Below are 26574 nucleotides of genomic sequence, written 5' to 3' on the forward strand. Positions count from 1 at the left end.
TTACCAGATTTTTTTCAGATTTCTGCGTTAAAACAGGGGGGTACAGAGGGGCTAAACGTTGAAAAAGGGAAATTTTTACCAAAAAATCCCTTTCACGGCATTTTCCCGCCTTAGATACATAATGGGTACAAGTGAATGGTACCGCCTGAAAGGCAGTTCTATTCTGAAGAGAATGATGGGCGAAACATGACCCTAGAGTAATTAAGGATGTCTCAGGGAATGTTTAAAAATTTCCCTCTGTATACGGGAATATGGGACATTGTCGGTATATTTTTTTTTGGCGGGCTTACTTTTGCACCTGAAAAATTGGAATTGTGCATAAACATTCAGCCCACCGAGTAGTATTTACCAGATTTTTCTTCAGATCTCTGCGTTAAAACAGGGGGTCCAACGGGGCTAAAAGTTGAAAAAAGGATATTTAGACGCAAGAAATCCCGTTTTTCCTCATTTTCCCGCCTTAGATACATGATAGAGACACGTGGGTCATACCGCCTGAAAGGCAGTTCTATTCTGAAGAGAATGATGGGCGAAACATGACCCTAGGGTATTTAGGGATGTCTCAGGAAATTTTTTACCTGAGATCATGGTGATTTACGGTAATTTGGGGCATGGTGGGAATTCTTGATAAAATTTCTCCCGCTCTTGGTATTCAAGATAGAAACTTGAAATTTGGCACACATATTCAGTATACCAAGTACTATTTATCAGATTTTTTTAGATGGCTACGTTCACACAGGGTCGCTCCAGGCGGGCCCAAATTGCGAGAAAAAAATTCCCTCCGAAATTTTTCACTTTGACATCATTTTTCCCGCTCCTAGTATATAGTATGAGCATGCAAGTTGTATCATTGGAAAGCCAGCTCCATTCTAAAGAGAATGAGGTATGAACCATGATCGTAGGATAAATAGTGACGATGCAGTAGCTGCTTGACTGAAAGTCTAAAAAATAGCCCAAAAACCCCGGATCTCTTAAGGGTTAACGCTGGTTTTAACTAAAACATATAAAGATAGAAAAGAAAGTAAATAAAAAAAAACCTACCACAAATATCGAGTAGAGTGCTGATCCTAGGATACGGACACTTCTGTTGAACCTCTTTTCCAGATACTGGAATATGACAAAAGGTTAGGTTAGAAATAGACTGTTACTTCGTATACAACAGCCCTTATGCAGTAATTATTAAATCATACAATCTACGATGTATTATTGCCTTATTTTACGGACCACGGGAAATAGAAAGACCTATCATCTACGTAAGAGCAATTAAGGTTGCAAGAAAAATGGCATTTTATTTATATTTTAAATTATTGTCTTCTTACTGTTTTAATGAGGTATCTTAGCTGAAATTCACAATCATAGCAAGGAAGGAATAAGATTGTGGAAAGTACTTAAAAAGTATTTGAACTCAGTGTTACCTCTTAGGATAGATTTAATGCGAAATGAAACAGTAGAAACTCCGCTCAAACAAAGTGATAAATAAATTGAAAGATTAATATCAAATAATGCAATCGTTATCCTTTGTGGAAATATAACTCCCTTTCTTACTTTAGGGTCAATCCATCTGAAGTGATCCAAAGATGGTGAAAATGGTTCCTCGACCATCCACGAAAATTATAAAAATTTGAGTGTGACGAACCTTATGTATGAGAATGTCAATAACTATTCACGTTGTTGTATGTATATACAAATGTTCCAGAATGCCGGCCATTTTTGTTGACGGTGGAGTGTTGATTTTTGAATTTGCAAGCGTTTGCTTAGAACGCTCCTAGTTGCTCAGGGGGCACGAATCAGACGAACATCAAACAAAAACGAATGTTTACAGGAAATTCTCAGTTACACGGAGAATATATATTGTTGCTTTTAAACAAATATGCAACATTGCAAACCAATACATGAAATCACCAGAAAAGTACAGAATATTACACTTTTAAAGGGGCTGTATTTTGAAATGATATAAAGTAAGGAATTCATAAATTTTGTTCTGAATACTATTGCATGCAAAGAGTCTGCAGAAATATCTTCAGCTATGATATTACTGGCACCATAGATTTATAGTTATTCGAAAGTTGAAATTTGTTATTTTGATGCCATTTTTGAGCGCAATACCTCAGGAGGGCAAAGTGCTAAAAATTGCTGCTTAGGCTACAAAGTAATTGCGTATGTGAATAAACTAATACAAAAAAAAATCATGACTGATATTACATGAAGAAAAAAGTGAGGACATGGTAAAAACGCGAGAAAAAGCACATGCGTGAAGATCGTCGTAGCAAGGAATATTTTAGATGTTTGGACATGTTTCCTATATCAGAGAGGGGCTTAGGTCCCCCTTACACCCACGGTGCTCATCGTTGAACCGGACCGCGGTATTAAGGCATCTAATGTAACAGAAAAGTGTCATTGAAATTCAATCCCAGTTACGAAAGTTAATATGTTCACAAGGATGCGTTATATCTATCTATCCTATATAATGCAACATAGTGAACATATTAACTTTCGTAACTGGGATTGAATTTCAATGACACTTTGGTGATGCATCGAGTGCTTCAATATCGCAGCCTAGTATATATATATACATATATATACATAATAGTGAACGAAAATTATTGAAATTTTATCTTACAAAGGGAATTTTTGAGCATACCTGAGGGAATGTTTAACTTGAGGACCTAGCATCACTGTTTCAGTGTGAGGCTGAAAACATTTGGAAGTGCCCCCGTTTACAAAATGATTTCCTTTTCGTTTCAGGTTTCCAACTAAAGTATGCTATGTGTAATGTTCCGAGGAAAACGAAGACAGAACAGTGAGATGAAGAAAGAAGGAAACAGTGTACATCAAGGAGTGTAGGAGTAGGGAAAGTGATGTTGAGTGGAAAGGAAAAAAAAATATTTTTGATGTAGAAATTAGTTGAATGGATTTGAGTTGTAATTAAAATGTGTATAAGATTTATTGTAGAGAATGATTGAATGTCTATAATAAATTATACTCTATAGAAAAGTGGGGAATTTGTACGTATTTCTACTATGTGACTGTTGAAGTATTGTGTGCACGTGGATTAGAAACTGGTAGGAATAATTTATGTACGTTTTTGAACTAAGCATTAGAACGTATCAGTGAAACTGCAGTAGGTAAGTGAAGCTTCGCCCGTAACACTACGGATACCTATGAGAAATGTCGTTGTACGTCTGTATATCTATTTGTTGACAGATATTAGAAGAGAAATGACAGTACATAAGTATAAGTTACGTTTTGGTGTAGCTTCAGCCTCCTAACAAGATATTCCGTTCTTAGGTTTCAACTGAAGCAAGAAGCAGTAGATTCATAACTTCCTGATTCATAATTGGACCACATAGTTTTGAAGTTCATCGTAATTTGATATTGTGAAACGAAACTCATTTAGTAGATCTAAATAGCATTAGCTTTAGTCGGGTTGCTGGCTCCGAGTAGAGTAATTACATGGACCACCAAACTGCGAATTAGTCAAATGTTCGCAAAAAAATCTGTAATTGCTATTATAAACAAAACTGTATTTAACAAGTATGTAAAACGTTAATTTGCGGAGTAATAAACTAAATGAAAAGACGGTTATAAATGCACTGAGAACCTATAATACGAGGGAAAATTGAAAAAATCGTAACCTGATTAGGAAGGAAGTAATTATTTTATGTTTGCATACATTAGCTGCGTAGCTCTATTCGTTGGTAGTCACTGTAAAATTTCATTTCTCTATTGTTTCAGATGATGAGTTGATAAGGCGCTAAATTGGCGGAAGTGACGGAAATTTGTGACATGGAGAAAATCGAGTATAGTTCTCTAATTAAGTACCTACATAAAAACTGGTTAACACCACAGAAAATTCATATGGACATGGTAGAGACACTTGGAGACCCCGTGCTTTAGTATTCCACGGTGAGAAAGACGGTAGCTAAATTTAAACGTGGCAGAAATAGCACTAAAAGTGACCCCAGCAGTGGAGAGTCTTCAACGTCGACCACTACAGAAAATGCCAACAAAGTTTGTGACCTAATTTTGAATGACTGCAGAATCAAAGAGATAGCTGACACTATGCGTATTTCCTATGAACGAGCACAAAACATTATCTTAAACGAATTACGGTTTTCTAAAGTGTCTGCAAGATGGATACCAAAGTTGCTTTCAGTAGAACAAAAACGAAATCTACTCACCCTTTCCCGTGATTGTTTAGAACTGATCGAATATGACAAAGAGGAGTTCATTGGCATATTTGTGACTATGGACGAGACATGGTACACCATCATACACCGGAATCAAAATAACAATCGGAGTAATCGAAGCAATGGGAAAAACTTGAATCTCCTTTCCCAAAGAAAGAAGAACAAATTTTGTCGGGAAACAAGATTATGATATCAACCTTTTGGGATGCTAGGGTCATTATCTTGATTTTTTTTTTGGAAAATGAAAAGACTCTCAATCCTGAATACTACTGCACCCTTCTGTGACGCTTGCATGAGTGAATCAGAATTAAAAGGCTAGGAATGCTATGAAGAAAGGTGTTTCACCAGAACAATTCGCGTGTTCATACGTCCCTTGCATCCATAGCAGAAATTCATTCCTGTGGATTCAAACTGTTGCCACACCCATCCTATTCACCTAATCTGGCCCCTCGGGACTTTCACTTGTTTAGAAACCTGAAAAGGTTTTTAAGGGGTTAGCAATTTTCTTCGAGTGCAAAGGTGAAAAGAGCTGAACTGGGATATTTTGCAGGACTCGAGGAATCCTTTTTTAAAAGCGTTACGTATGGGATAGCTGGCGTAAATGTATCTCGGTTCTGGGGGATAACGTGGAAAAGTAAAACATAAATCTTTTCTAATTTATCTAATTCATACAATATTTATGCAAGCCACGAAGTTTCCAATCCACCCTCGTATAAAGACTTGCTAAAGACAAAAAGTACAAGTTCTTTCTGAACTAGGGAATGTGTATTTCAGAAAATAAAATATTTGTTCTTCATTGAATGTATAATAAATTAAGCAATTAGGTATCGGCTTGTTTGTAGTCTAAAGGAGTACTGAACAAACCTAACGTAATACAACCTAAACAAGTAGTAGTACCATGTGAAGAAATTTGGTTTGACTTTTGGTAAGAAGCTAAATTTTACCAAGTCTAGGCTTAAATATAGCATTTTAGATCAAATTAAGTGAAGTGTACTTCAAGATGACTGAAATATTTGAAAATAGAAAATATTTTAAATCTTTATAGTTCTCGCCTAGAAAGACATTTATTTTCATTTTAGCTTCGTATTCTGTGAACAAATTAGTATTTTGTGTCCTGGGCATTATACTAACCCGCTAATCTCAATAGCACTGCGGGTAGTCTCTCAGACAAGAATGATAACCATTGTTACTCTCATATGAATACATAGGGAATCGATTTTTGGTTGTCCATATCTTGGGTTTAAGTGGATGAAATACCTCCATCAAGAAACTCGATTAATAATCTTTGACCCTCTTTATCCTGGGCAAAAATTGATGGTCATCTACGAAGTTGTTGTTGAGATTTTGCACCTCCGGGGATCAACAAACAAAGTAAATAGAGTGTCCGGGATAAGGCTGACGGTTTTCAAAATTGTGTGGCTCCAGAAAAAAGAAAACATGCATTTTAAAAGGAAAACTTCTAAGGCCTTATGCAGAGTCGTTTTGACGTATGATTAGCGTCGTACTAACGGTCTGACTACTGCAGGAAACTTATGTTAGCCTAATTCTTTAGTACGGCACTAATCACTGGTCAGAACGACTCTACATAAGGCCCAAAATGTTTTGTTGAACAAATTTTCATGCTTGTAGAATCTACCAGTAACGGCGCTAGTATCGTCGATACGAAAATGGCGTCAGCACCCGAAAAGGTATAATGTGTGTGGTGGTTTGTAGAGACAAGTAATGTTGTTCAAGTGTAACAAAACTTTCGCCGTGTTTACCACAAGGACCCTACAAGTATCCAGTTGTAAAAGGACAGATTTCTGTGGATAGGAAGTGTAGTGAAACCTCACGTGGTGATAAATCGCGCGTATCAAACGAACAGGTGGAGGCAATAAGAGAGTGTTTCACACGTAGCCCGAGGAAGTCAATTCGCGCAGTGATCAGGTAGCTAGGAATTCTAAAGTCAGCTGGGCACGATGTGGTACACATTTGTACGTACCACTGTTGCGTAATGAAGGATCCTTGTGCTAAACGCAGCGAAAGTTTTGTTGCAATTGAAGAGAACTTCTTATCTTTTCAAACCCACACGCACTGTGCCTTTTCCGGTGCCAACGGCATTTTCGGTTCGAGGACACTAGCGCCGTCACCGGTAGTCCTATAAATCTGAAAATTTGCTGAAGAATTTTTTTGAGTTTTTCTTTAAAATTAGTGTTTTCTTGTTTCCCTGTCTTTTGCCATACTGGAGCCACACAGTTTTGAAAACTGCCAGCCCCATTCGGGACACCCTGTATATAAAGCAGATTTCGTTAAAGGAAACCTCTTAAAAATATAAAAGTATATTTTGGTTCAATAAAGTTTAAAAGAACTTACGTAATCTTATTTTTTCTAAATACAACTTAGAACTCTTGGAATACATTTGTTAAATTAGTTTAAATTCTATATTAATATATAACTATTAGTCATCAACAAACCTTACTATATGGCTACAGACAGATTGGAAGAACGGATAATAAGTATTCTTCGTAGCAAACATAATACGAGGAGTGATCAGAAACTAAGGTTACAAAGCTTGCAGTGAAACGTGTATATATTATTTCATACAACCAATACAGCCAACAGATAGTACATACATTAGGTTATTTGTCGACATAGTTCCCTTATCGGTTGAGACACTTGTCACATCGTGGGATGAGTTTAGATTCCCTTCTGGTAGAAATCCTGTCCTTGCGTGTTTAGCCACGTTGTCACGAAGTGTCTCACCTCCTCGTCCGAAGTGAAGCAACGTCCTCCTACGTCAGCCCTGGCCACGGCGAGCAGATAGTGGAAACTCTCCTCGTGAACGCTCACGAGCATTCTACGAGCAAATACCGTTGTTCGTGCTTCGTGGATCTTCGGGTTTTGTCCTTAGAGGAGCGGAAGTGTTGTCAACCTTGGCGGTAATCACTAGCTTACCAAATAAAAAAAAAAGTATGTAGGGTAACTGATTGCCATTTAGTGTATAGTGTTTTTTACAATGTGGTAATAAGTACATATATTATTAAGTTCTTAATCCGAGTGTGGGTATGTTGTTTCGCTTTTTAGGAAAAGAGATAATCTGTTGATACGAAAAAAAAATACTGTAGCACTTGTTTGTAATTATCTAAGTATTATCTCCAGAAAATTAGCTTATGCATGTATGTGTGTACGAATAGGCTTAGCAAGGGGTTGGTTGTGGAGATTAGAAGCCACTATTACACTATCAATAGGAAGAATAGTATTTCTTACTCCACTTTTAAAGTGGGGCCGCGGTGGCTCAGTGGTAGAACGTTCACATCTGGTGCTTGGGGTCCCGGGTTCGATCCCAGCCCCCGCCAAGTGAACTTTGCGGTGGACAAACACCGTGTGCGTGGGTTTTCTCGGGGTTCTCCCATTTCATCCCACTTTCTTCATTCTATCATTTCATTCATTACTCATCATCATCGTCTCCTTTAGCCTAACCGGTATAACCGTGGGACGTAAAACCCAAAGATTTCATTTCATTTTTTCCACTTTTAATGTTACTTTGATCGCAAAGAATCAAACAAAATATTAAGAGAGCCAAAGAGATTTTCCATTTTTAAGAGTGACCATTAGTGGGTACCATTAGTTTTTTTTTTTTTTTTTTTTTTTAACAAGGAGTGTCTTTTTAATAAGGAAAAATATATTGTCCCTGGCTGGTTGCTTGCCGGTACCTTGTTAAAAGTGAAAAAGAATGTTAAATCATATCAACGACTGAAGCTACACGCTTGTCTTTCTTCGATAGTTACTGACTGGTTTTGAAAGTCACGATGTTGTAGGCCTACTGTAACAGCGTAAACTTGGAAGAGAACGTTCCAACTGAATGATACGAACAATTATTCCCAATGTCTTGAACATGAAACGTGGATTGCACGGATAACGCTTAAAGTGGGCTGGACTGCACTGGAATTTCCTTCCGGCAAATTAGTGTTTGGTCGGAACTCAGTTCTTCTGTGTAATTGTCTCTTAACAACATTTGAACATTTCTTTTAGATAATAATATCTAACTAACTCTATGGCCTATGAAACCCGAAGGTTCAATGCGACGTTTACAACATATTTCCACTAACTTCTGTCCTTAGCCAACTGGATCCAGTTTCTACTCTGTACTCTTATTTCTGCAAGATCCATCTTAATATTGTCTTTCCATCTACGTCTAGGTCTTCCTAGTGGTCTTCTTCCAATTGGGTTTTCAGTTAAAATTATGAAAGCGTTTCTAATTTCTTCCATTCTGGCTGCACTGAATGGCCACCTGAGCCTTCTACACTTAATGACCCTAACAATGTTAAGTGAGCGGTATAAACTATGCAATTCCTCGTTATGAATTTCCTCCAATCCCCATTTTCATCCGTCTTTGGTCCGAATACTCCTCCTCCTCCTCCTCCTCCTCCTCCTACTACTACTACTACTACTACTACTACTACTACTACTACTACTACTAATAATAATAATACGCATTATTATTATTATTATTATTATTATTATTATTATTATTATTATTATTATTATTATTATTATTATTATTATTATTATTTTCAACATCCCGTTGTTCTGCTATCAATCTAGCAACGAAAGGCGTTCACAACTTAGCAAACGTGAAGCGAGTGACAAGTTACAGACCGAGTGCTAATGTAATACAATGTCACGAATTGTGTAAGCAAGCTAAAAAAGGCCTGAAACAATTCGTTTCCGATTTTTGCAGTCGTTTTTACGTCTGTAAGCTGACATGTTTAATATTAGTTTCTTTCTTTCTTTCTTTCTTTCTTTCTTTTTCATTTGTTAGTTACTTCAACGCTAACTGTAACCTCTATCATGCGTCTTCCTCGATCAAAAAACGTACCAATTTTATTTCCTGTTGTTTTCGCGTCACTGCTTTCGAAATGGGGAGGGGGAGAGCACACCTGCACATTTCACGCTTGCGTCTGCTCAATGCTTCAACATCGTGCGAATTTGTGACCAGGCTTGGCCGTAGGTTTTTTACCATCATGTGTGGTTGGCAACACTTATCGGATGCAGTGGAAGGGGCGGAGCTACTAACACCTGTGCTCACCTGTTCTTATCTCCGCTCGTTGTCGCTCACGCTTCGGCTCCGGGAGCCAATTCATGGGCAGGCCTGTCCTACGTGATTCTTTAAGTACGGGAAGATATGAAAGTCGCTTGGAGCGAGATCCTTGCTGTAGGAAGGATGATCGTTGATGTTCCAGCGAAACTGCTTCAACAGCGTGGTGGTCTTCTGAGCTGCTCTTCTCGTTGGTGACGTTTTCTCTACCAGCCGCAAACTTTCGACACCATTCTCCGATATGCTGACGAGACATTACAGTCTCTCCGTAAACCTCTACCAGCTGCCGGTGAATTTCAGCTACGGTTACATGTTTCGCCCACAGAAATCGAATAACTAAGCGGACTTCTTCGCGAGACCAGTTTTCCAAACGAGTCGCCATTTGTGTTTACTTACAACTAGCGCCGTAGGTGGCAGGTGGATGAAATAGAGCACAGTTGCCAACTCCATGTATTAAAATTATCACACATTCCTCATTCCTTTACAACAGACGAAACTCCACAAATATCGGCCTTTTAAACCTAATTTCTGATCCTTCCTCGTATAAATTATTTGAGATTATATTTGAAAGTGTCTCCTAAAATTTGTGAGAATGGCCTGACATTCTTAATCAGTAAATCTCCTTTCCTTGCCTTTTTTGTTTTGATATCAAAAACATGAATAAAAGATACTATACTAGCACATACAATAAAAGAATTATGATAAACACCTACTTACCTACCTCGTAAGATGACGTCAGCTGCATCTCATGGAAAACTGGCAGATAAATGTACGAAATGGCGAATCCAGTCATTATAACAGCAAACACTATCACGCAATATTGAGTTCCATACACGTAGATTTCCGCTGGAGTCCCAACTATCGTGATTCCAGATACGTAACTGAAATATTCAAGTTTATATCAGAAACCATCTCAGAAGAATTTATTCTAATCTTTTATTATATAATTCTAAATTAATAAACAACAGTTTTTAAGATACGTCTTCAGCTAATACCTTTTAATGTATTAAAATTGTAACCATGGATCTCAGATTTGAGGAGAATGCGAAACATTACATTTACAGGTTTTACACGAATGCAATAACTACAAGTAATAGCAAAAAATATTTTATCTTGACTTAATACACTCATATTTACTCACAACGTTCAAATTATTAAGAAATAATTAAATCATCGATGTAATAAATCACGACAAGGGAAACATAAATAGGGCACATACCGAAGCATTCGCCAACAAAAGAGATTCATTCGAGGTTTCCAGCGATCGTATCGCTTGAGGTGCTCGTGGAATTCGTCGACAGGCAATCCAGGATAATCCATTGGTCAACGTGACAGTCCAGCTGATATTTAACCTGAAACAGCTCACTATCATCCATGCTATTTGTCACCGTCGTGGCCTATGGTGCGTACTTAAAGGCCCAATTGAGCACTTTCTCCAGCGCTGCATTGCTGAACATAACTGCCGCAAATCACCCGTAAAAAACTTGGGAAGGGATCAAAATGGAAGACGTTCTCACATTATATATTCCTACGTTTAACCATATACCTATACACTTCTCACAAGGGATATGCCAAGTTTAACTGCTAGTGCAGATAAAGTTTCCCTAACGCAACCGTAGGGCCGCGGTGGCTCAGTGGTAGAGTGTTCACCTCCGGTGCTTGGGGTCCCGGGTTCGATCCCAGCCCGCGCCAAGTGAACTTTGTGGTGAACAAACACCGTGTGCGTGGGTTTCCTCGGGGTTCTCCCACTTTCTTCATTCCACCATTTCATTCATTACTCATCATCACCGTCTCCTTTAGCCTAACCGGCATAACCGTGGGACGTAAAACTCAAAGATTTCATTTCATTTCATTTTTCCGAACGCAACCATGACTTTCATGAGTCTTGTCTGATAAAGTTACGAGCAGAAGTTGGCAATATAACCTGGAGAAAAGCGTAAACTTAAATGTTATCTGCTTTCATGACCCCAACCTATCGTAAAGATAACCCTCGTTTGTAGAGGGTTGGTGCGTATCCACATTAGCAAAGCGTTACTAATTTCATCTCAGGTTTTATCACAACTTGAAGCAGGAAACAGGAATTTGTGTTATTCCCTTTTAAGTCATACTTGTCGGAAGCCTTGGATGGATCTCTAGGCATTTAGACTGTTGAAACGACGTCTACAACATAGTCCTTACTAGCCTATGGAAAACGTGCAGGAAGGAACTTATATGCCTTGCTCCAACCTAGTTTGTTGCAGAAGAAATTGCGACGCCTGGTGTGGCACAGCGTTTCAATGGCTGCAGATTTTCATACTTGAATATTAGTCGATATAAAATGATCGATCTTCTACTGTAGATTTGGCAATGCATACAATCCTATATAGTGGAGTTCCTCGTTACGTAGTGACCTCAATTCTGCCGTCCCACATCTAATTTTGCTCCGGATGACTTTCTCAGCCTATGTATATTCATGTAAAGTTATCACTCAACTAATGTTCCAGCAAGAGGCTAACTATTTACTCTAGTATATGCGATTACAACTTACCTGGATATTAGTGATAGTGCTATAGGAATGGTGCCCATCTTCCTTCCGCCCATGAGGTACTCTGCAGCCGTCGTCTGTTTCTTTCCACAAAAGCCAAAGTAGACGCCAATTCCTCCTGAAATGGCGATCATCGCTGAGAATACCACATAATCCACCCAATCGAAGCGACGCATCTGCTCGCTCAGTTCCTCAACGGAAGAAGACATTATGGATGGTTTACTGTCATAAAAAAAATAAAAACATAATTTTAATTAATTATTAACGAAATTCTAAATACGTATGATGTGAGGCTATTCAGAACTCTGAACATCAAAAATGAAAACTAAAAAATAAATAGATAAATAAATAAAAATAAAATAAAAAGATTTAAGTGAACCACGATCTTGTGAATTCTAAAGAAACTTCACTGATAGCTTTTCTTTTAAAATGAAATATTGTTGTATACTCTTATCGGTATCTTCCTGGTTGGACGGAAAACAATTCGTAAAAACGTACAATTTTAATGTCGAACCTTCTCGATTAGAATGCCAGAACATTAATTTCCATCTAATAACCTTATTAATACTCTATTACTTTGCCATCCTATTTTTTTAAATTACGTTCAGTGAAACTATAAGAGTGATAAACTTATCAGCACCGAAACTATAAGACAGAGAAACTTATCAGCACCGAAACTATAAGACAGAGAAACTTATCAGCACCGAAACTATAAGACAGAGAAACTTATCAGTACCGAAACTATAAGACAGAGAAACATATCAACACCAAACCTATAAGACAGAGAAACTTATCAGCATCGAAACTTTAAGAGAAATAAATTTATCAGCACCGTAACTATAGGAGAGATAAACTTATCAGCACCGAAACTATAAGAGAGAGAAACTTATCAGCATCGAAACTTTAAGAGAGATAAATTTATCAGCACCGAAACTATAGGACAGATAAATTTATTAGTACCGAAACTATAAGAAAGATAAACTTATTTGTACCGAAACTATAAGAGAGATAAAGTTATGATTTAAAGTCAAATCCGAACAACCGCAATACGCTCAGTTTTCTCCAACCGAGAATCAAACCCGGGACACGTACACCAAAGCCATACACACTATCCTTAAGATCAGGGAGGAGGTATTCCTGTAACATAGTTAGCAAGATTTTTATATACAAACCAAATTCCGAATTTCCCTAAGCACATTGTTATCACTGTGTCAAAGCGTAACCCAAACGTAAATGTTAAAACTGTTCTTACATGTTAGCGTTAAAAAAAATCGACATTATGTTGAATATTCTACTTAAAAGTATGACTAGGTATAATTATTTTCTTTACCATTTGTTCCGCAAATTATTTCTTTGAGCATAATCCTCAATTGACTGAACAATAAGTTATCCCTGTCCGTTTGTTCGATTACTGATTATGCTCTTCATACTTTGGGTCCTCGCAGAGGGGTAGACCATTTCTTGAGTTATTGATGTTTGAAGGAAGGTAAGACAACAAATCAACACAAGTCTTTAGTTGCTTTATTTTTGAGAACATAAATAGTAATAATTTTTGTCAAGAGTTTGGCTTCTTGGCATCACAGGAATTAACAGTAACTAAGGAATGTTAATATTCATCAATCAGGCGAGTACTACACGCTATTCTTGGTTCTAATTTCCATATCTCATTCTACAGAAGTTCCTTAACCTCCTGTTCTAATACATTTTAGAAAACACAGTGGCCCATTGGTAAAGCGCTTACATATTGTGCGTGGGATCCCTGGTTAGGTCTCCAACCAAATAAGTTTATGGTGGTGAAAATCGTTTCTCGGGGTACTCCTGTTTCCTCCCACATTTTCATTCTAGTAATTCCCCTAAACATTCACTTGCCTTAATCATTCGTGTCCCTTAGCTTAAAGGGCATAACGTGGGAGGTTAAACTGAAATATTTCATTCATTTTATATATAACTTTCGAAACGCTGGGAAAAGAAATAGGAATCTTACCACTCTTCTCCTATCTTGCGTTAGTAGCTCCATCTGTCTAGTTTTAGATAAAGGACTCAGAATCAAAATATGCCCTGAATCATGTCATGAGGCGACAGAAGGCTTAAAACATCTTCGTGCTTTGTGTATAGTTGTTAGTTGCCATTTATAATCTCAACAGCACGTTTAACAATCCGAGAACATTTTCTTTGAAACTTCTACGTTTAAGACAATCATTTGGAATTGTCGGATGTATGACGTACGAGCATTCTTCTACAGTCAGATACAAAAGTTCTTTCCGTTTGGCAAAATTTATTAGCGAATAACGGAGGTATGGCTGGAACGTACAGAAAATTACATTCTTTTTAATTTCCTGAAAACTGTACTCAAATTGTCCTTCCATTCTGAAGTTATATACGGAACTAATTTCATCAAACGAAAAAAAAAACTTTTGTCGCTAACTGTACAATATCAGAAAAGCAGAAGTACACGTAGTCCTAGATCCATGCCTGAAAACAATCAATTACACTATCGATTCTGTTTTTGTCTCTTACTTGTATAACTTCCGTCAGATTCCGTGCCAGCTCCTTCTCCTCTCCGTGTGGTTTACTGAATTGGGACAGAAAACTGACATCACAGTGCATTTTGTTTAGTGGTGTGTCGCTCACGAGTGAGCCGAAACTTCTGACTGCCCTTTTTTTTTTTTTTTTTAAATAAGTGAGTGAGTCGTGATTTACTAGCAATGAGGAACGATTCTTTGTGAGCCACGATTCTTCGGGAGTCATGATTCTTCTGGAGTCGTGGTTCTTCGGGAGTCATGGTTCTTTTGGAACCACGGTTCTTTGCGAGTGCCAATGTTTGGGAAACGTGAATCTTGTACGTCGCTCACTCGCGAACGATCTTATTGGTCGGTTCAGTCAATTGCTTCTTTAAAAAGGTGGTGAGGCAAGCACCTCTTCAGTCCAGCTCAGTTGCAATGCATTAAGTCTAAAATTATAATACTTTTCCGTGTGTATTTTGATTTGTTAATAATTTGCAAATAGTTTTTTTCTTCATTTGTGTTGTACTTTGAAACTTAATAATAGTACTTTTATTTGGTGTAAATTGTATATGTATTTTGCATTCGCTATGCATTTTTAGATTTACTAATAATGTTTTTATTAAATCCAAATTATAGATGATTTTGCATTTGAGTTGCACTTTTTCGTACATAACATCTGTTAATTGCATTTAGTCTGATAACACGATTTTATTTTTTAACCAGCCCCCTCTCTCGGTTGTAAAATATATGAGTCACTGAATCGTTCAAATGAGCCGATTCATTTTACTTAGAGAACCACAGCGCGTCGAATTTGAAAAGAGAATCGTTTTGCCCATCACTAATTTGTTGGAAACGACTCCTTTATGTGTATATGAATGGACGAAAGGAACAAATTTGTAGAGACAGAATCGGATTGATCATTCATTGACCACAGTTTAAAATTATTCGTTTCAAGGCAAAAATTCTTATTCAACGTGGAATCTTACACCGAAGACTCGCTACTATATCCGACCTCCGTACTATCCAACATCCACGCTATCCGGCCAAGTTAAAAACAAATCTAGTAATAAAATGAGAAAATTTTTGTGAATGATTTGCTTGACGTCGAATGTCTTCGTAAAAACGCGACTTTGCCTAGGAGAAGCAGTCATCTATCAAGAAATTTTTCAAACACTAATAACTGTAAGTGTTGGCCCTTTTTTTCTTAGGTCTATCTTCTCACATTTGTGTAATTATTTATCTGTGAACAGTAAACTAAGTTTGCATCATTTTTCTTAAGAACTAGTCCCGCATTTTAAGTTAATGTTTTGTTTATTCAAAATCGTATATATCTACAGTGTACATCACTGTCTATTTCCTGCTACTAAGTTAGAAACTATAAAACATCATAAAGTGTGCTCAATATTTATATTCTTGAACTCCCTTTTCTGATTAAATATTTAAAACATATAGGATAGACATTGTATAAAACATTGGACTAAGAGAACACAAAGTAGGAACAAACGCGGTTTTGGTGTAAATTGTGTTTTTAATGGTATGAATGGGAAAGAAAATAAGAAATACCTGTACAGAATCTCAGCATATCCGCTTTCTAGTAACCCGGCCTTTTCTTACACCATATCCCTAATAACTTTACCAGACTTTTAAGGGTGTTACTCAACCTTTCAATACGAAGTCTGTAGGCTTGCACAAGCTTGCATTTATACAGCTCTAGACCTAATCAAAGTTATAGCAAACTTGCTAGTTCCTCGATTGCGAGCTTGCTTCACGCTTGTCAATAATACGTAATATAAGGCTAGCCTTAAAATTCCTTTAAACTGACACATCCATCAAGCATAACCTGCAATATGCACTTGGTAAAGCCATAACCAAAGAATCTCTATGGCTAAGACTAACGCGCACGTGTTTCTGCGCAGTCTTCAGTGTTACATCTGGTCTAAGCATATACAAGTTTATATGTCAAGACTACCTGGGCTTGAAGCATGACTTAAAATTTACACTTGGTAAAGCCATAAACAGGGAGAATGTTTAATAAATCTATTAAGGAAAATGAAGAGCAAACTTAGAATTACCATAGACGTGTTTGCTTACTGGATTAGACTATATAGTCGGGAGTCTACTGTATAAATCGAATCCTAGACGTGGGGAAAGAGAGTATGGTGCTAGTTATAACGACTCACTTATCTGCTATCGATTTCCAGCCATTTAGAAAATCGGCATTTATTTTCGCGTTTCTAAATGACTGAAAACGGAAAGCTACTATGTGACTCGTGATAACGATACCTCATGCAAAATAATATTGTCTAGGATGCTCTTATTCCACATTTCGATTATCTTTTATCTCTTGGAAGATATCACATATTTACTATAAAATTAGCGGTATTTTAATTTCGCAGTGACTATGCTTTTTAAACAAGTTTCGTAAATGTAATTGTGATCATCATGGATGTCTTCTGTGCATGTGTGTAGGATCCCACGTCTAGAAGAGCCACTACGTGTAGGAGAGCACATGATTTTCAAACTGGGTCCCATATAGCCTGGTCACTGAGGAGGGACAATAAACTTTCAACAGATAATTGGCATTCAACAAGTATACATTTATTTTATTGCCATTAAATACCAAGTTGAAAAAGTCTCGAAATGTGAATGCTTTCAAAGCGTAGACTGATTACTATCTAGGTTCATTCCCCTTACCTTACACAGTATAATGCTCCGGTCAAGGCACTCATTTAATGTTATACCACAAACAAAATTAAATGGCTATAAACTCCAACAAGTTAACGAAGTTTCGAAATAACCTCTGCTTTACTATGGAAATCGTTAAAAAAGAAACAAAAAAGGAAAGGTAAAAACGAGGAAGGTTTCCTACTAAAATTAATTAGGAAATGCTTATCTATCAAAGTTACTTTACCTCAGGATTCTAGTTTTTACCAGAATAGGAGGTGAAATAGCCTACCCAGAAGCAAGTGCAGGTGAATTTATCTGCTAGAATTCCTTGTTACTCAAGTGTATTGTTTCACAATCTGTCAGCGAAATGTAATTTAAGAGACAGAGGTTTTAAGTCTGAATTTACTGTTTATGTACACACCATTGTAAGTATCTCTTGTTTTCTGTGATATTTGTTGCTTATGGTATGTGCTAACGCCTTGGAAACACTTTCGATGTTAAAAGTTCATTTTTAGAAAATAATTATTTGTATGCTATGTAGTAACATCTTATCAAATATCTGACAACTTTTTTCAACAGTTCTAACTATTTTTTTTTTTATTCAAAATGTTACAACATAGAAAGTTTAGCTGGCATTAAAATTAGTTAGATTTGTAATGATAGATAAGTACTTTCAACATGTTATTTTCACATATTATTTATATCAACGTAGATTTAAATGAAAGTGCATTAATCTTAAATATATGGACTGTTTGGATGCCAAGTAACCTAACTCAAAAAATGGAAATTTTGCAGAAGAGAAATTCCAAGTTCAACATCACATGAAAAATTCTGTTCTATTGGCAACCAAATCCATAACTATGTATCTTATAGTCTTATAATTTACTGTTTTCAAAATCTTTTAAAATAGTTAACCATATACAGAAGGGATTAAAAGCATTAGTATAGATTTCCATTTTTTTATTGACTTGGGTCACTTGACAACCAAGTGTCCATATTTTACAATGACTTAGTTTTCCCGCCTTTCTCCATCTCTTTATTAATTGTAGCCCGGTACTGCAAAGTAGTATTAATACTTTCAACTTTTCTGTATCCACTTTGTTTCGATTATTATTGTTTTTTGCCTCTTTAACATTTATTTTTATTGCGTATTCGTTTTTCTTTCTCTTAAACTTTATAACATTCTAATAAGAGTTATATAGTACTTCTTTTCTGATCTTCTAATCAAATACCGTTTTCTTTACCTTAATCCTCTTACAAAATTCCTCACGATTGATACTGGAAATATGGATAAAAGACTACAATTTGTCAAATTTTTACAAAATTTCTAACTTCAACCCACCAAGACTCTATAATTTTGCAGATTACCAGAAAAAAATGCAGATAACCAGATTTTTCCAAGGGGGTCAAAAGACCTACACAAACGAATTCGTGAATGCACATATACTCATGTAAAACAATCACTTCCTTACATTGGATAACATTATTAACTATAGTATAATATATATATAGTATTGTAATAACTGAGTAAGCAAACCTAATCTGTCTTAACATGTATTTTAAGAATTGGACCCTGTCAAAAATCCAGACGAGGCAAATTTTAACACTTTTAAACTATTAGAAAATGCTCAAACAACAAAAAATAAACAAATAAATAAAATAGAGAGAAATGTTGAACATCTGCAGGGTCATGAGTTCAGAAGCCAACGCAGAGAAAACTAAATACGTGAAAATTCACCGTGACCGTAATATTACAAAACATGGATATATAAAAATATCAAATAATATTTTTAACAAGCTGGATACTTTGAAATATATTGAAATAACGGTAACAGATCAAAACCATACCCACAACGAAATTAAATGTCGACCTAAACTAGGGAATTCTTGTTATTATTCAGTTCTTTTTTTAAAAAAATCTTTTGTCTTCATGAATCCTTTAGACGAATTTGAAGCTTAAAGTATATAAAATTATAATTATATTTGTTATGTTGTATGGATGCGAAACATGGTTGCTTACGCTTAAGGAAGAACGCAGATTGAAAGTGTTAGAAAATAAAATCCTCACATGAATTTTCTGACCCAAGAGGAACAGGAATGGGAAACGGTGGAAACTTCATAATAAAGAACAACATAATTTATACCCTTCACTAAACATTGTTAGGTTCATCAACTCTAGGAACCTCAGTTGGTTAGGCCATGTAGCTAGAAGGGAAGAAAGTATAAACGTTTTCAAAATTTTAACTCGAAACCGAATCGAGAAAAGGGTTAGTCCTAGATAGAAGGAGAATATTTAAGATGAATCTTGCAGAAATTCGAATAAAAAAGTAGAAACTGGATCCAGGTGGCTAAAAACTGAAGTTAATGGAAAGCTTTTGTGAACACGGCATTCAACCTCCAGATTTCATAGGTTATAGAGTTATTGTAGTTAGTTAGTTTTAAAATGAATACAAAATCTTACAATTGTCCCGGGTTTGACTTCTGTAGTTAGAATTTGAACGCATTATCATAGTTTTCATTCTATCTTAAACTATACATCTACGTTTCATATATTCTTGGTGTTGAAAATGGACGGTATACTGCAATTCAGGCAACCAATATGAATGTCACAATTAAATTGATTCCAGTTTTTTTTTAAGGGGGTTACAGTGGCTCAGCAGTACAAGCACTTACCGCTGGTGCGTGGGAACATCCTTGGTTCGATACCCGGCCAAGTAAGTCTGTGGTGGACAATATCGTGTCAGTTGGTTTTCTCGGGGTACTCCTGCTTCCTCACAGATTCTCATTCCACCAATTCTTACGTCATCATTTACTTCCCTTAATAATCGTCTCCCTTAGCCTAAAGGGCATAATCTCTTAGCCGACGATTATGCACCGATGTTAAGGGAAATGGTGATGACGATGATAATGAACGAAAATGGTAGAATGAAGGAAATGGAAGGAAACGCGAGAACCCTGTTAAAGCCCATGTGTTTGTCCACAACCATCCTTACTTGATGGAGATGGAATCAAACGAGGGATCCCACGCACGAGACAGATTTGAGCACTCTACCAGTGAGCCACAGCGATCTGAACTTAAGTATTAAACTGATTTAGAAAGAAAAAGATGTAGGATTCATACAATATCCACTAACAGACATATTACATTTCGCTTTTTCCAACTGCACCGTAATATTATAACGGAAAACGATAATTTGCAACCAGTATTTAAGTCTGTCCATACGGTGAGCAACTTTGTACGGTGAAGGAACGGTTTTCCTTCGTTTCGTCGACTTTCTTATCTAGCCTTCCTAGGATCAAATGCATTTTAATTAATAGTGCCACAAGATTTAGGGTGTTGAGGTATTTACATAATCTTTTTCATATATCTGTACAAACACGTTTTCTCTCATAATTTTTTTTACAATTTTTAGCCCTGAAGGCTTCAAGAGTATTCGTACTCCAGGGCCTACGATATTTGAGCTCATATCTTAATATAGCAAATGTTTGCTTTTCTTTAATATCATAGAAAGCAGTAAGGAGATACAACCTTATAACTCAGCTTTGGCATCTTTGGTCCTTCTTTGTGAAAGTTTTACTACTCTACAGCCCTCTCTATCAGGCTTATCAATCATATGATAATTTGTGCCTTAATGCTATATACCACCATTCCCTTGCGATAACAGGTGAATACATGATAATTTTAGAACACACTTGCGATATTTTTAGCAGTTTTAGAATGTGCAAATTAATTGTAGACGTGCATTAAATAATTATGAAACACACACACACTGGGGTTTTTAACAGCCATTCCTGCTAAAATAAATCAATAACGATTTGAGAATTGACAAATGGCAACCCTGTATCCACTCTTAAAATTCAATTACGACAGTAGAACCAATCAAATCCGTCATCTTTGCGACTGGGGGTATGGCTGGAACAGCAAGAAGGTCTAATTATCAGAAAATATAGAAAAATACGGATTTACAGTAAAATAAACAATCTCTGAACTTAAAAATGACGGTATTGTTCTCTAGAGTAAACACAAACGAACAGTAAGCACTAAACACTACAGAATACAGTGCAGAAAACACGCACAACGAAAGAAACGATACAAGAGATGTTGTTGAGTTGAGTTGATTTGGAATTTAAAGTCCCTTTCAGCAGCGAGGCTATATGAGACGGGACCTACTGATTAACGTGGAATCCGAACCACATTAGCTCCCGCCGGGAATCGAATCCGGGTCTCCCACGTCAAAGGCGCGTACGCTAACCGCTTAGCCACGAAGGAGCTGCGATACAAGAGATGACAGAGCACGAAAGCAGCAGTGGTAACAGCAAGTAAACAACAATGCTGCGACGACAGTAAACGACAACGGGTCTCGTGAATCACCGACGAGTCGGGCCAAGTTCGACTCGAGCACGGTCGGAACAACTGAAACGGTAGACCAGCCGAAAGCGGACGAGAGGGGTTCTACTGTACGTTTACGAGAGGATGGAAATATTGTTGTTATTCCGAGTAGTGATATAAGGATGAAAACAGGATGAGAACAGCAAATCAATTTGAAATTCGAAAGTGATTAGAATTTAGGATTTAGATTTCTGGGATTTCGGCATCTAAGTCCATTTAGCCCGTCACGTTTTGAGGGATGACGTCCCTCGGCGAGCACACTATCCGGTGAAAGGGAAGGAGGAAGGGATAGGGGAAGGAAGGAAGCGGCCTGGGACCTATAAGTAAGGTACCACCCCAGTATTTGCCTGGTGTGAATGAGGAAAACCCAGGAAAACCTAATTCAGGGTGTCTGGCCTGAAAAAGCGTTTTACATTTTTTCGACCGACTGCCCCCACCGGGAATCGAACCCGAAATTCTAAACTGAAGACTATTAGATAAGGTTGTTATATATTATAGTTATTACTCGTATTAGTAGTATTTTACTTGTTTCTACAATTATAATGTGTATAACGAATATACAATAATTTTAAAGAAGAAAATCGATAATTTTGTTTTCTGATGTTGGCAGCTCTGGTTCCCACTGGTTTAGTGGTTATCTCGCGCGCCTTTGGTCATGTGGTATAGGTTTCATTTCCTTGGAAAAAATTAAAATCTTTCAGTTTGACGTCTTACGGTTATGCCGGTTAGGCTAAAGGAGACGGTGATGATGAGGTGGACTGAAAAAAGTGGGAAGAAACGGAAGAACCCCGAGAAAACTCACGAGCACGGTGTTTGTCCACCACAAAGTCCACACGCCGCGAGCTGGGATCGAACCAGGGACTTCAATTCCTTGGTGGAAGAGTATTACAACAATAAACACATTACGATAGCTCGATTTCGGTCTTAAAACTGCAGATGAAGACTCAGTGTAGTGTTATAAAGGAATGCTAAACTTCAAATAATTAACAGACAAATTTTCATGATTGCACGAAGTATCCTCTAGGTTTAGAACCAACCGTTTACAGTATTATCAGATGGAAACTGTATCATAATCGTGTTTACTCATGTGTAAAATGAAATGAAATGAATTTTTGAGTTTTACATTCCACGCTTATGCCGGGTAGGCAAATGGGGACAGTTATTATGAGAAATGAATGAAATGGTGGAAGAAAGAAAGTAGGACGAAACGGGAGAACCCCGAGGAAACCCACGCACACTGTGTTTGTCCACCACAAAGTTCACTTGGCGGGAGCAGAGTTTGAACCCGGAACCCCATGCATCAGAAATGAACGCTCTACCACTGAGCCACCGCCGCCCCTCATGTGTAAAATATCAGCTGCCAAGTAGAAAATATGCCCAATTAATTAAGGCTAATAAATCTGCAAATGCTTATCACAAAAGCTCAAATCAAAAAGAAACAAAACATGATTTTATTCCTAAAACGCATTTGAAGAGTAAGTAAGTCCGCCTACCTTTCTCTCTGAAGATATTCGTTCCATCCGCTTTGAAGCACAGTCGTCACTGTATTGCCTATAGCCACACTCAAGATGCAGGAAAGAAAATTAGGGCCACACAAACACTACACCGAGTCCAGTAAGAAGGCGGCAAACTTAATGATACCAGCACACACATACACAAACACACACCAATATGTATATATATATGAATGAGAGAGAATTCTATGACACACACATGTTAATTTCCATTCAGTGTTAGTAGGTATTACAAAATATTTCCTAGTATTACTGCTGCTATTACTGCTGATTTATTTATCTTATAAAGAAGCATTTAACTGAAGCTAAAAATTGATCGTAGGTGATGCAACATCACTTCTAATAAAGCCATATGTGATAATTGCTGTTATACATTCGCTTCCCACTTTTCAAAGACTCGTCAACCGTATAACAGGACAACTAAGCGTGTGTGGAGAATATTAACTAGGTACACAGGCTATTATTACAACATATACGAGATACACACACATCTAAAATTTCAACATTTGCCTTTCAGATTGTATTTACCTAGTGCATGCGCCGTTGCTGTATTCTGAATCGCTATAGTATGTTAAAAACTTCCTACAGGGTGTGCAAAAAATCTCTCAAGTAATAATGATATGTCTTAAAAGAAAAAAAAATGAAATGAAATCTTTAAATTTTACGTACCATGCTTGTGTTTGCTTAGCGAAAGGAGACGGTAATGATGAAATGGGGGAATGAAGAAAGTGGGAGGAAACGGGAGATCCCAAGAAAACCCACGCACACGATGTTTGTCCACCACAAGACTCACCTGGATCAAGCTGGGATTGAACCAAGGACCCTATGCACCAAAGGTGAACACTCTACCAATGAGCCCCCACGGCCCCCACATGTCTTAAAAGAAAATATATTTATGCCTGTGTAAATGTTCTCTGCAAAGCCAGGTTCTAGCGCACTTACTTTAATGTAGGTAGGTGAGCCACTACGCAAGTAGAAATGGTTTAGGATGGTTAGTTCATTTTCCTTGTGTCATAGTGGAAATTAAGAGCTGGATTAGAGAAATAGCTTGCGTATTAGCTAATTAAGAATTCATTAAACAAGTAATCATTTCTAGACGTCAACTAATATTCCTCTCAGATAAAGTACTCTGAATATTATCTCAAGGGGCTAGAATCTTCAAATGCAATTAATTCTGCGCACCTACAGCTTAACCTCATGGGATAAGAACCACATGAGGTCCTGCCGGGAATCCTACACGGCTCTCCCACGCCAAAGACGCGTACGCTAACCGCTTAACCGCGATGAAGATAACAAATGAATTTTGAGACTCTACATATTATATAATTACTTTTGATACAATTATATGAATATTAACATTCTAAATTTGCATCCTTTATAACTAAACATTTGCTCCCAAAACTAGTACCTTTAAACAATAATTTATATAAACACAACATGCTGCTATTTATCCATATGCAATTTTACATAGTTGTAAATAAGAATGTAAATCTCTTCCTGTTTACTTCGAAGGCTAAGTAAGCAATATATACAAACAATCGTACCTTCGCAGGATCTTACGTGTTTAAATAATGAACTTATCTTCTTATTTTGTTGGTGCAAATTATCTTGACATTTCGAAGATCAAGTAATGATTATTTCTTCAGCAAAAGTTGTTCCGTATAATATTCTGATTGATTATGCTATATCATGTGGGGTATCCTATTTTCAGCATTAATACTATTTCTATAAATAAATGTGTTAGTATTTTCTTTGCCCTCTTTTGCCATCTAGTGGTAACTTTAGCCAACTACAGTGACAATACACGATTTTATTAAGGTTTTCACGAACTTTGCTGAACGTCCTATTTTTATTTATTTATTTATTTTTGTTTTTAGCTCAATGCGAAGACAAAAATACTTATGTATTTCTCCGAAAAACTTGCATGGTTTTAATCCAGAATTTTGTTTACATGTGATACAAGGACTTCTTCATGTTCAGACTCAAGGGCACCGATCCTGGGGGGCCAAGGGGGCCTGGGCCCCCAAATATCATGTGGGCCCCGTACTGTATTTGTGAATATACAATAGCTGACATAATTTGAGTGCAATTTGTCTTAAAATCTTCATATATATATATATATATATATATATATATATATATATATATATATATATATATATACATATATATACTTTCTGCATCTGAATGGGCCCGCACAAATTTACAGAGAAATTGGCACCTTTGTTCAGACTAATTTTCTAACATTTCCAGCTCAATGTCTACAGGTATGAACTCCGTGTCTGGGGTTCTCCTTCATGACTTCGTAAGAGGCGTAATGAAGAAAGACATTTCTGAAGCCAAAGGAACTCTATTCGTCAAACTGGCTGTGATTGTGATCGGATGTGTTTGTTTCTCTTTTGTCTTCGTGGTTGCCTCCTTGGAGACCATTTTACAGGTAATATATCACCTGTAAAGGTATTAAGGGTAACAAAGGTATTAACGACTTAATGTTAACATTATTTTAAAGGATGTTCATTTTTAATGAATCACGTTTTTCGTCGAGTTCATGATTTTCATCATTGTAATGCATTGATCGCCATCTTAAGATACATCAATACTTGAGATAGAATGGTTTTATGTTGATAGAAAAAAAAATAAAAGAAAAGACTACTACTTAAGGACGCCGATTTCTCTGTAAATTAGGGGGGGGGGGCATTCAGATGCAGAAAGCATCTATGAGGATTTTAAGACAAATTGCATTCAAATTATGCCAAATATTGTAAATTTACAAATATAATGACGATTCCACATGACCTTTGGGGGCATGGGTCCCCTGGGCCCCACCAGGATCGCCGCCCTTGCTACTACTACTATATCACCTCAACCATAGGTTGGTGGGCAACATGGGAATGTTAAAACTTTTCTTACTTTTGGGAGAGCTGTTTTATACTTTGGTAGGTCTCTTCGTAATTGCATTTAGATATTCTTGCTCTTCCTCTAACTGGTTTTTCTTCTCCATTCCCTCTATCAACACGGTGATCCAATTGGAGTGAAGAATAACATGGTCAAGTATGCTGTTTTCTCTTTTTCCTATTATCTTCATGATCTGTAGCCCTTCTTACAAGGGAGGGTCACGAAGTGGCTCCGCTAAGACCCGAGCGAGACAATTGTATTTACTTTTGATATGTTATTACTAGACGAATCTCAAAGTTATACGTGCCACCGGGCGTGTCGTGAGTTACAACATATTTTGTAATGTAAAAGCTACAAAGCTGGCAGAATAGTTTAAACCGAGTCATTTGTCGAAAACGGTTGGGTAAATGAAAAGCTCGGCAAACACTTATCCTATCATTTCCAAGGACACGCTTTTTGGGATAAAAAGTTTTGCCCCAGCGTACCGCGCAGGATCCCAGACGGGCTCCAACTAAAAATTTTCAAACGGGGGTTAAGTAGCACATCGTTTGAAAGCTGTTTTTAAATAAAAGAAGGCGGAGCAAGTCTCGAATTTCTACGACAACCCTGTGTAAATTGACGGCGGGACAAAATGTAAACAAATCTTAATTGAAAACCTATGGCCATCTTGAATCCAAGATGGCCGCTTAAAACCTATGTTGTTCATAATAGTACAAATCTAAATCTCTGTTTTTCTCTATTATGTATTTAGAAACAATAGGAAGAATAAAGAAGAATTGAATTTCGATTCACTTCAACTATTATTTCATTCCATAA

At 37.0% G+C, this 26574-nt stretch overlaps 1 protein-coding gene across 4 annotated transcripts in view; it reads right to left on the minus strand.

The window, feature by feature from the left end:
• The window catches only part of LOC145669018 (sodium-coupled monocarboxylate transporter 1-like), a 94954-nt gene that overhangs the window by 46541 nt on the left and 21839 nt on the right, over positions 1 to 26574 (minus strand). For 2 of the 4 annotated variants that reach the window (XM_081737355.1, XM_081737356.1), the window contains exons 2-4: positions 11792 to 12010; positions 9986 to 10145; positions 1039 to 1104 (exon numbers count right to left, since the gene is read on the minus strand). In XM_081737355.1, coding sequence (XP_081593481.1) covers positions 1039 to 1104; positions 9986 to 10145; positions 11792 to 11997 — 432 coding nt within the window. In that variant the 5' untranslated portion in view covers positions 11998 to 12010. Of the gene's footprint in view, positions 1 to 1038; positions 1105 to 9985; positions 10146 to 11791; positions 12011 to 17203; positions 17270 to 22842; positions 22981 to 26574 lie in introns of those variants that run through there. The other 2 variants (XM_081737357.1, XM_081737358.1) reach the window with 2 other exon arrangements.

This window comes from Thermobia domestica, chromosome 13, assembly GCF_964235325.1.
Source record: "Thermobia domestica chromosome 13, izTheDome1.hap1.1, whole genome shotgun sequence".
In the NCBI taxonomy this organism is placed as follows: Eukaryota; Metazoa; Arthropoda; class Insecta; order Zygentoma; family Lepismatidae; genus Thermobia; species Thermobia domestica.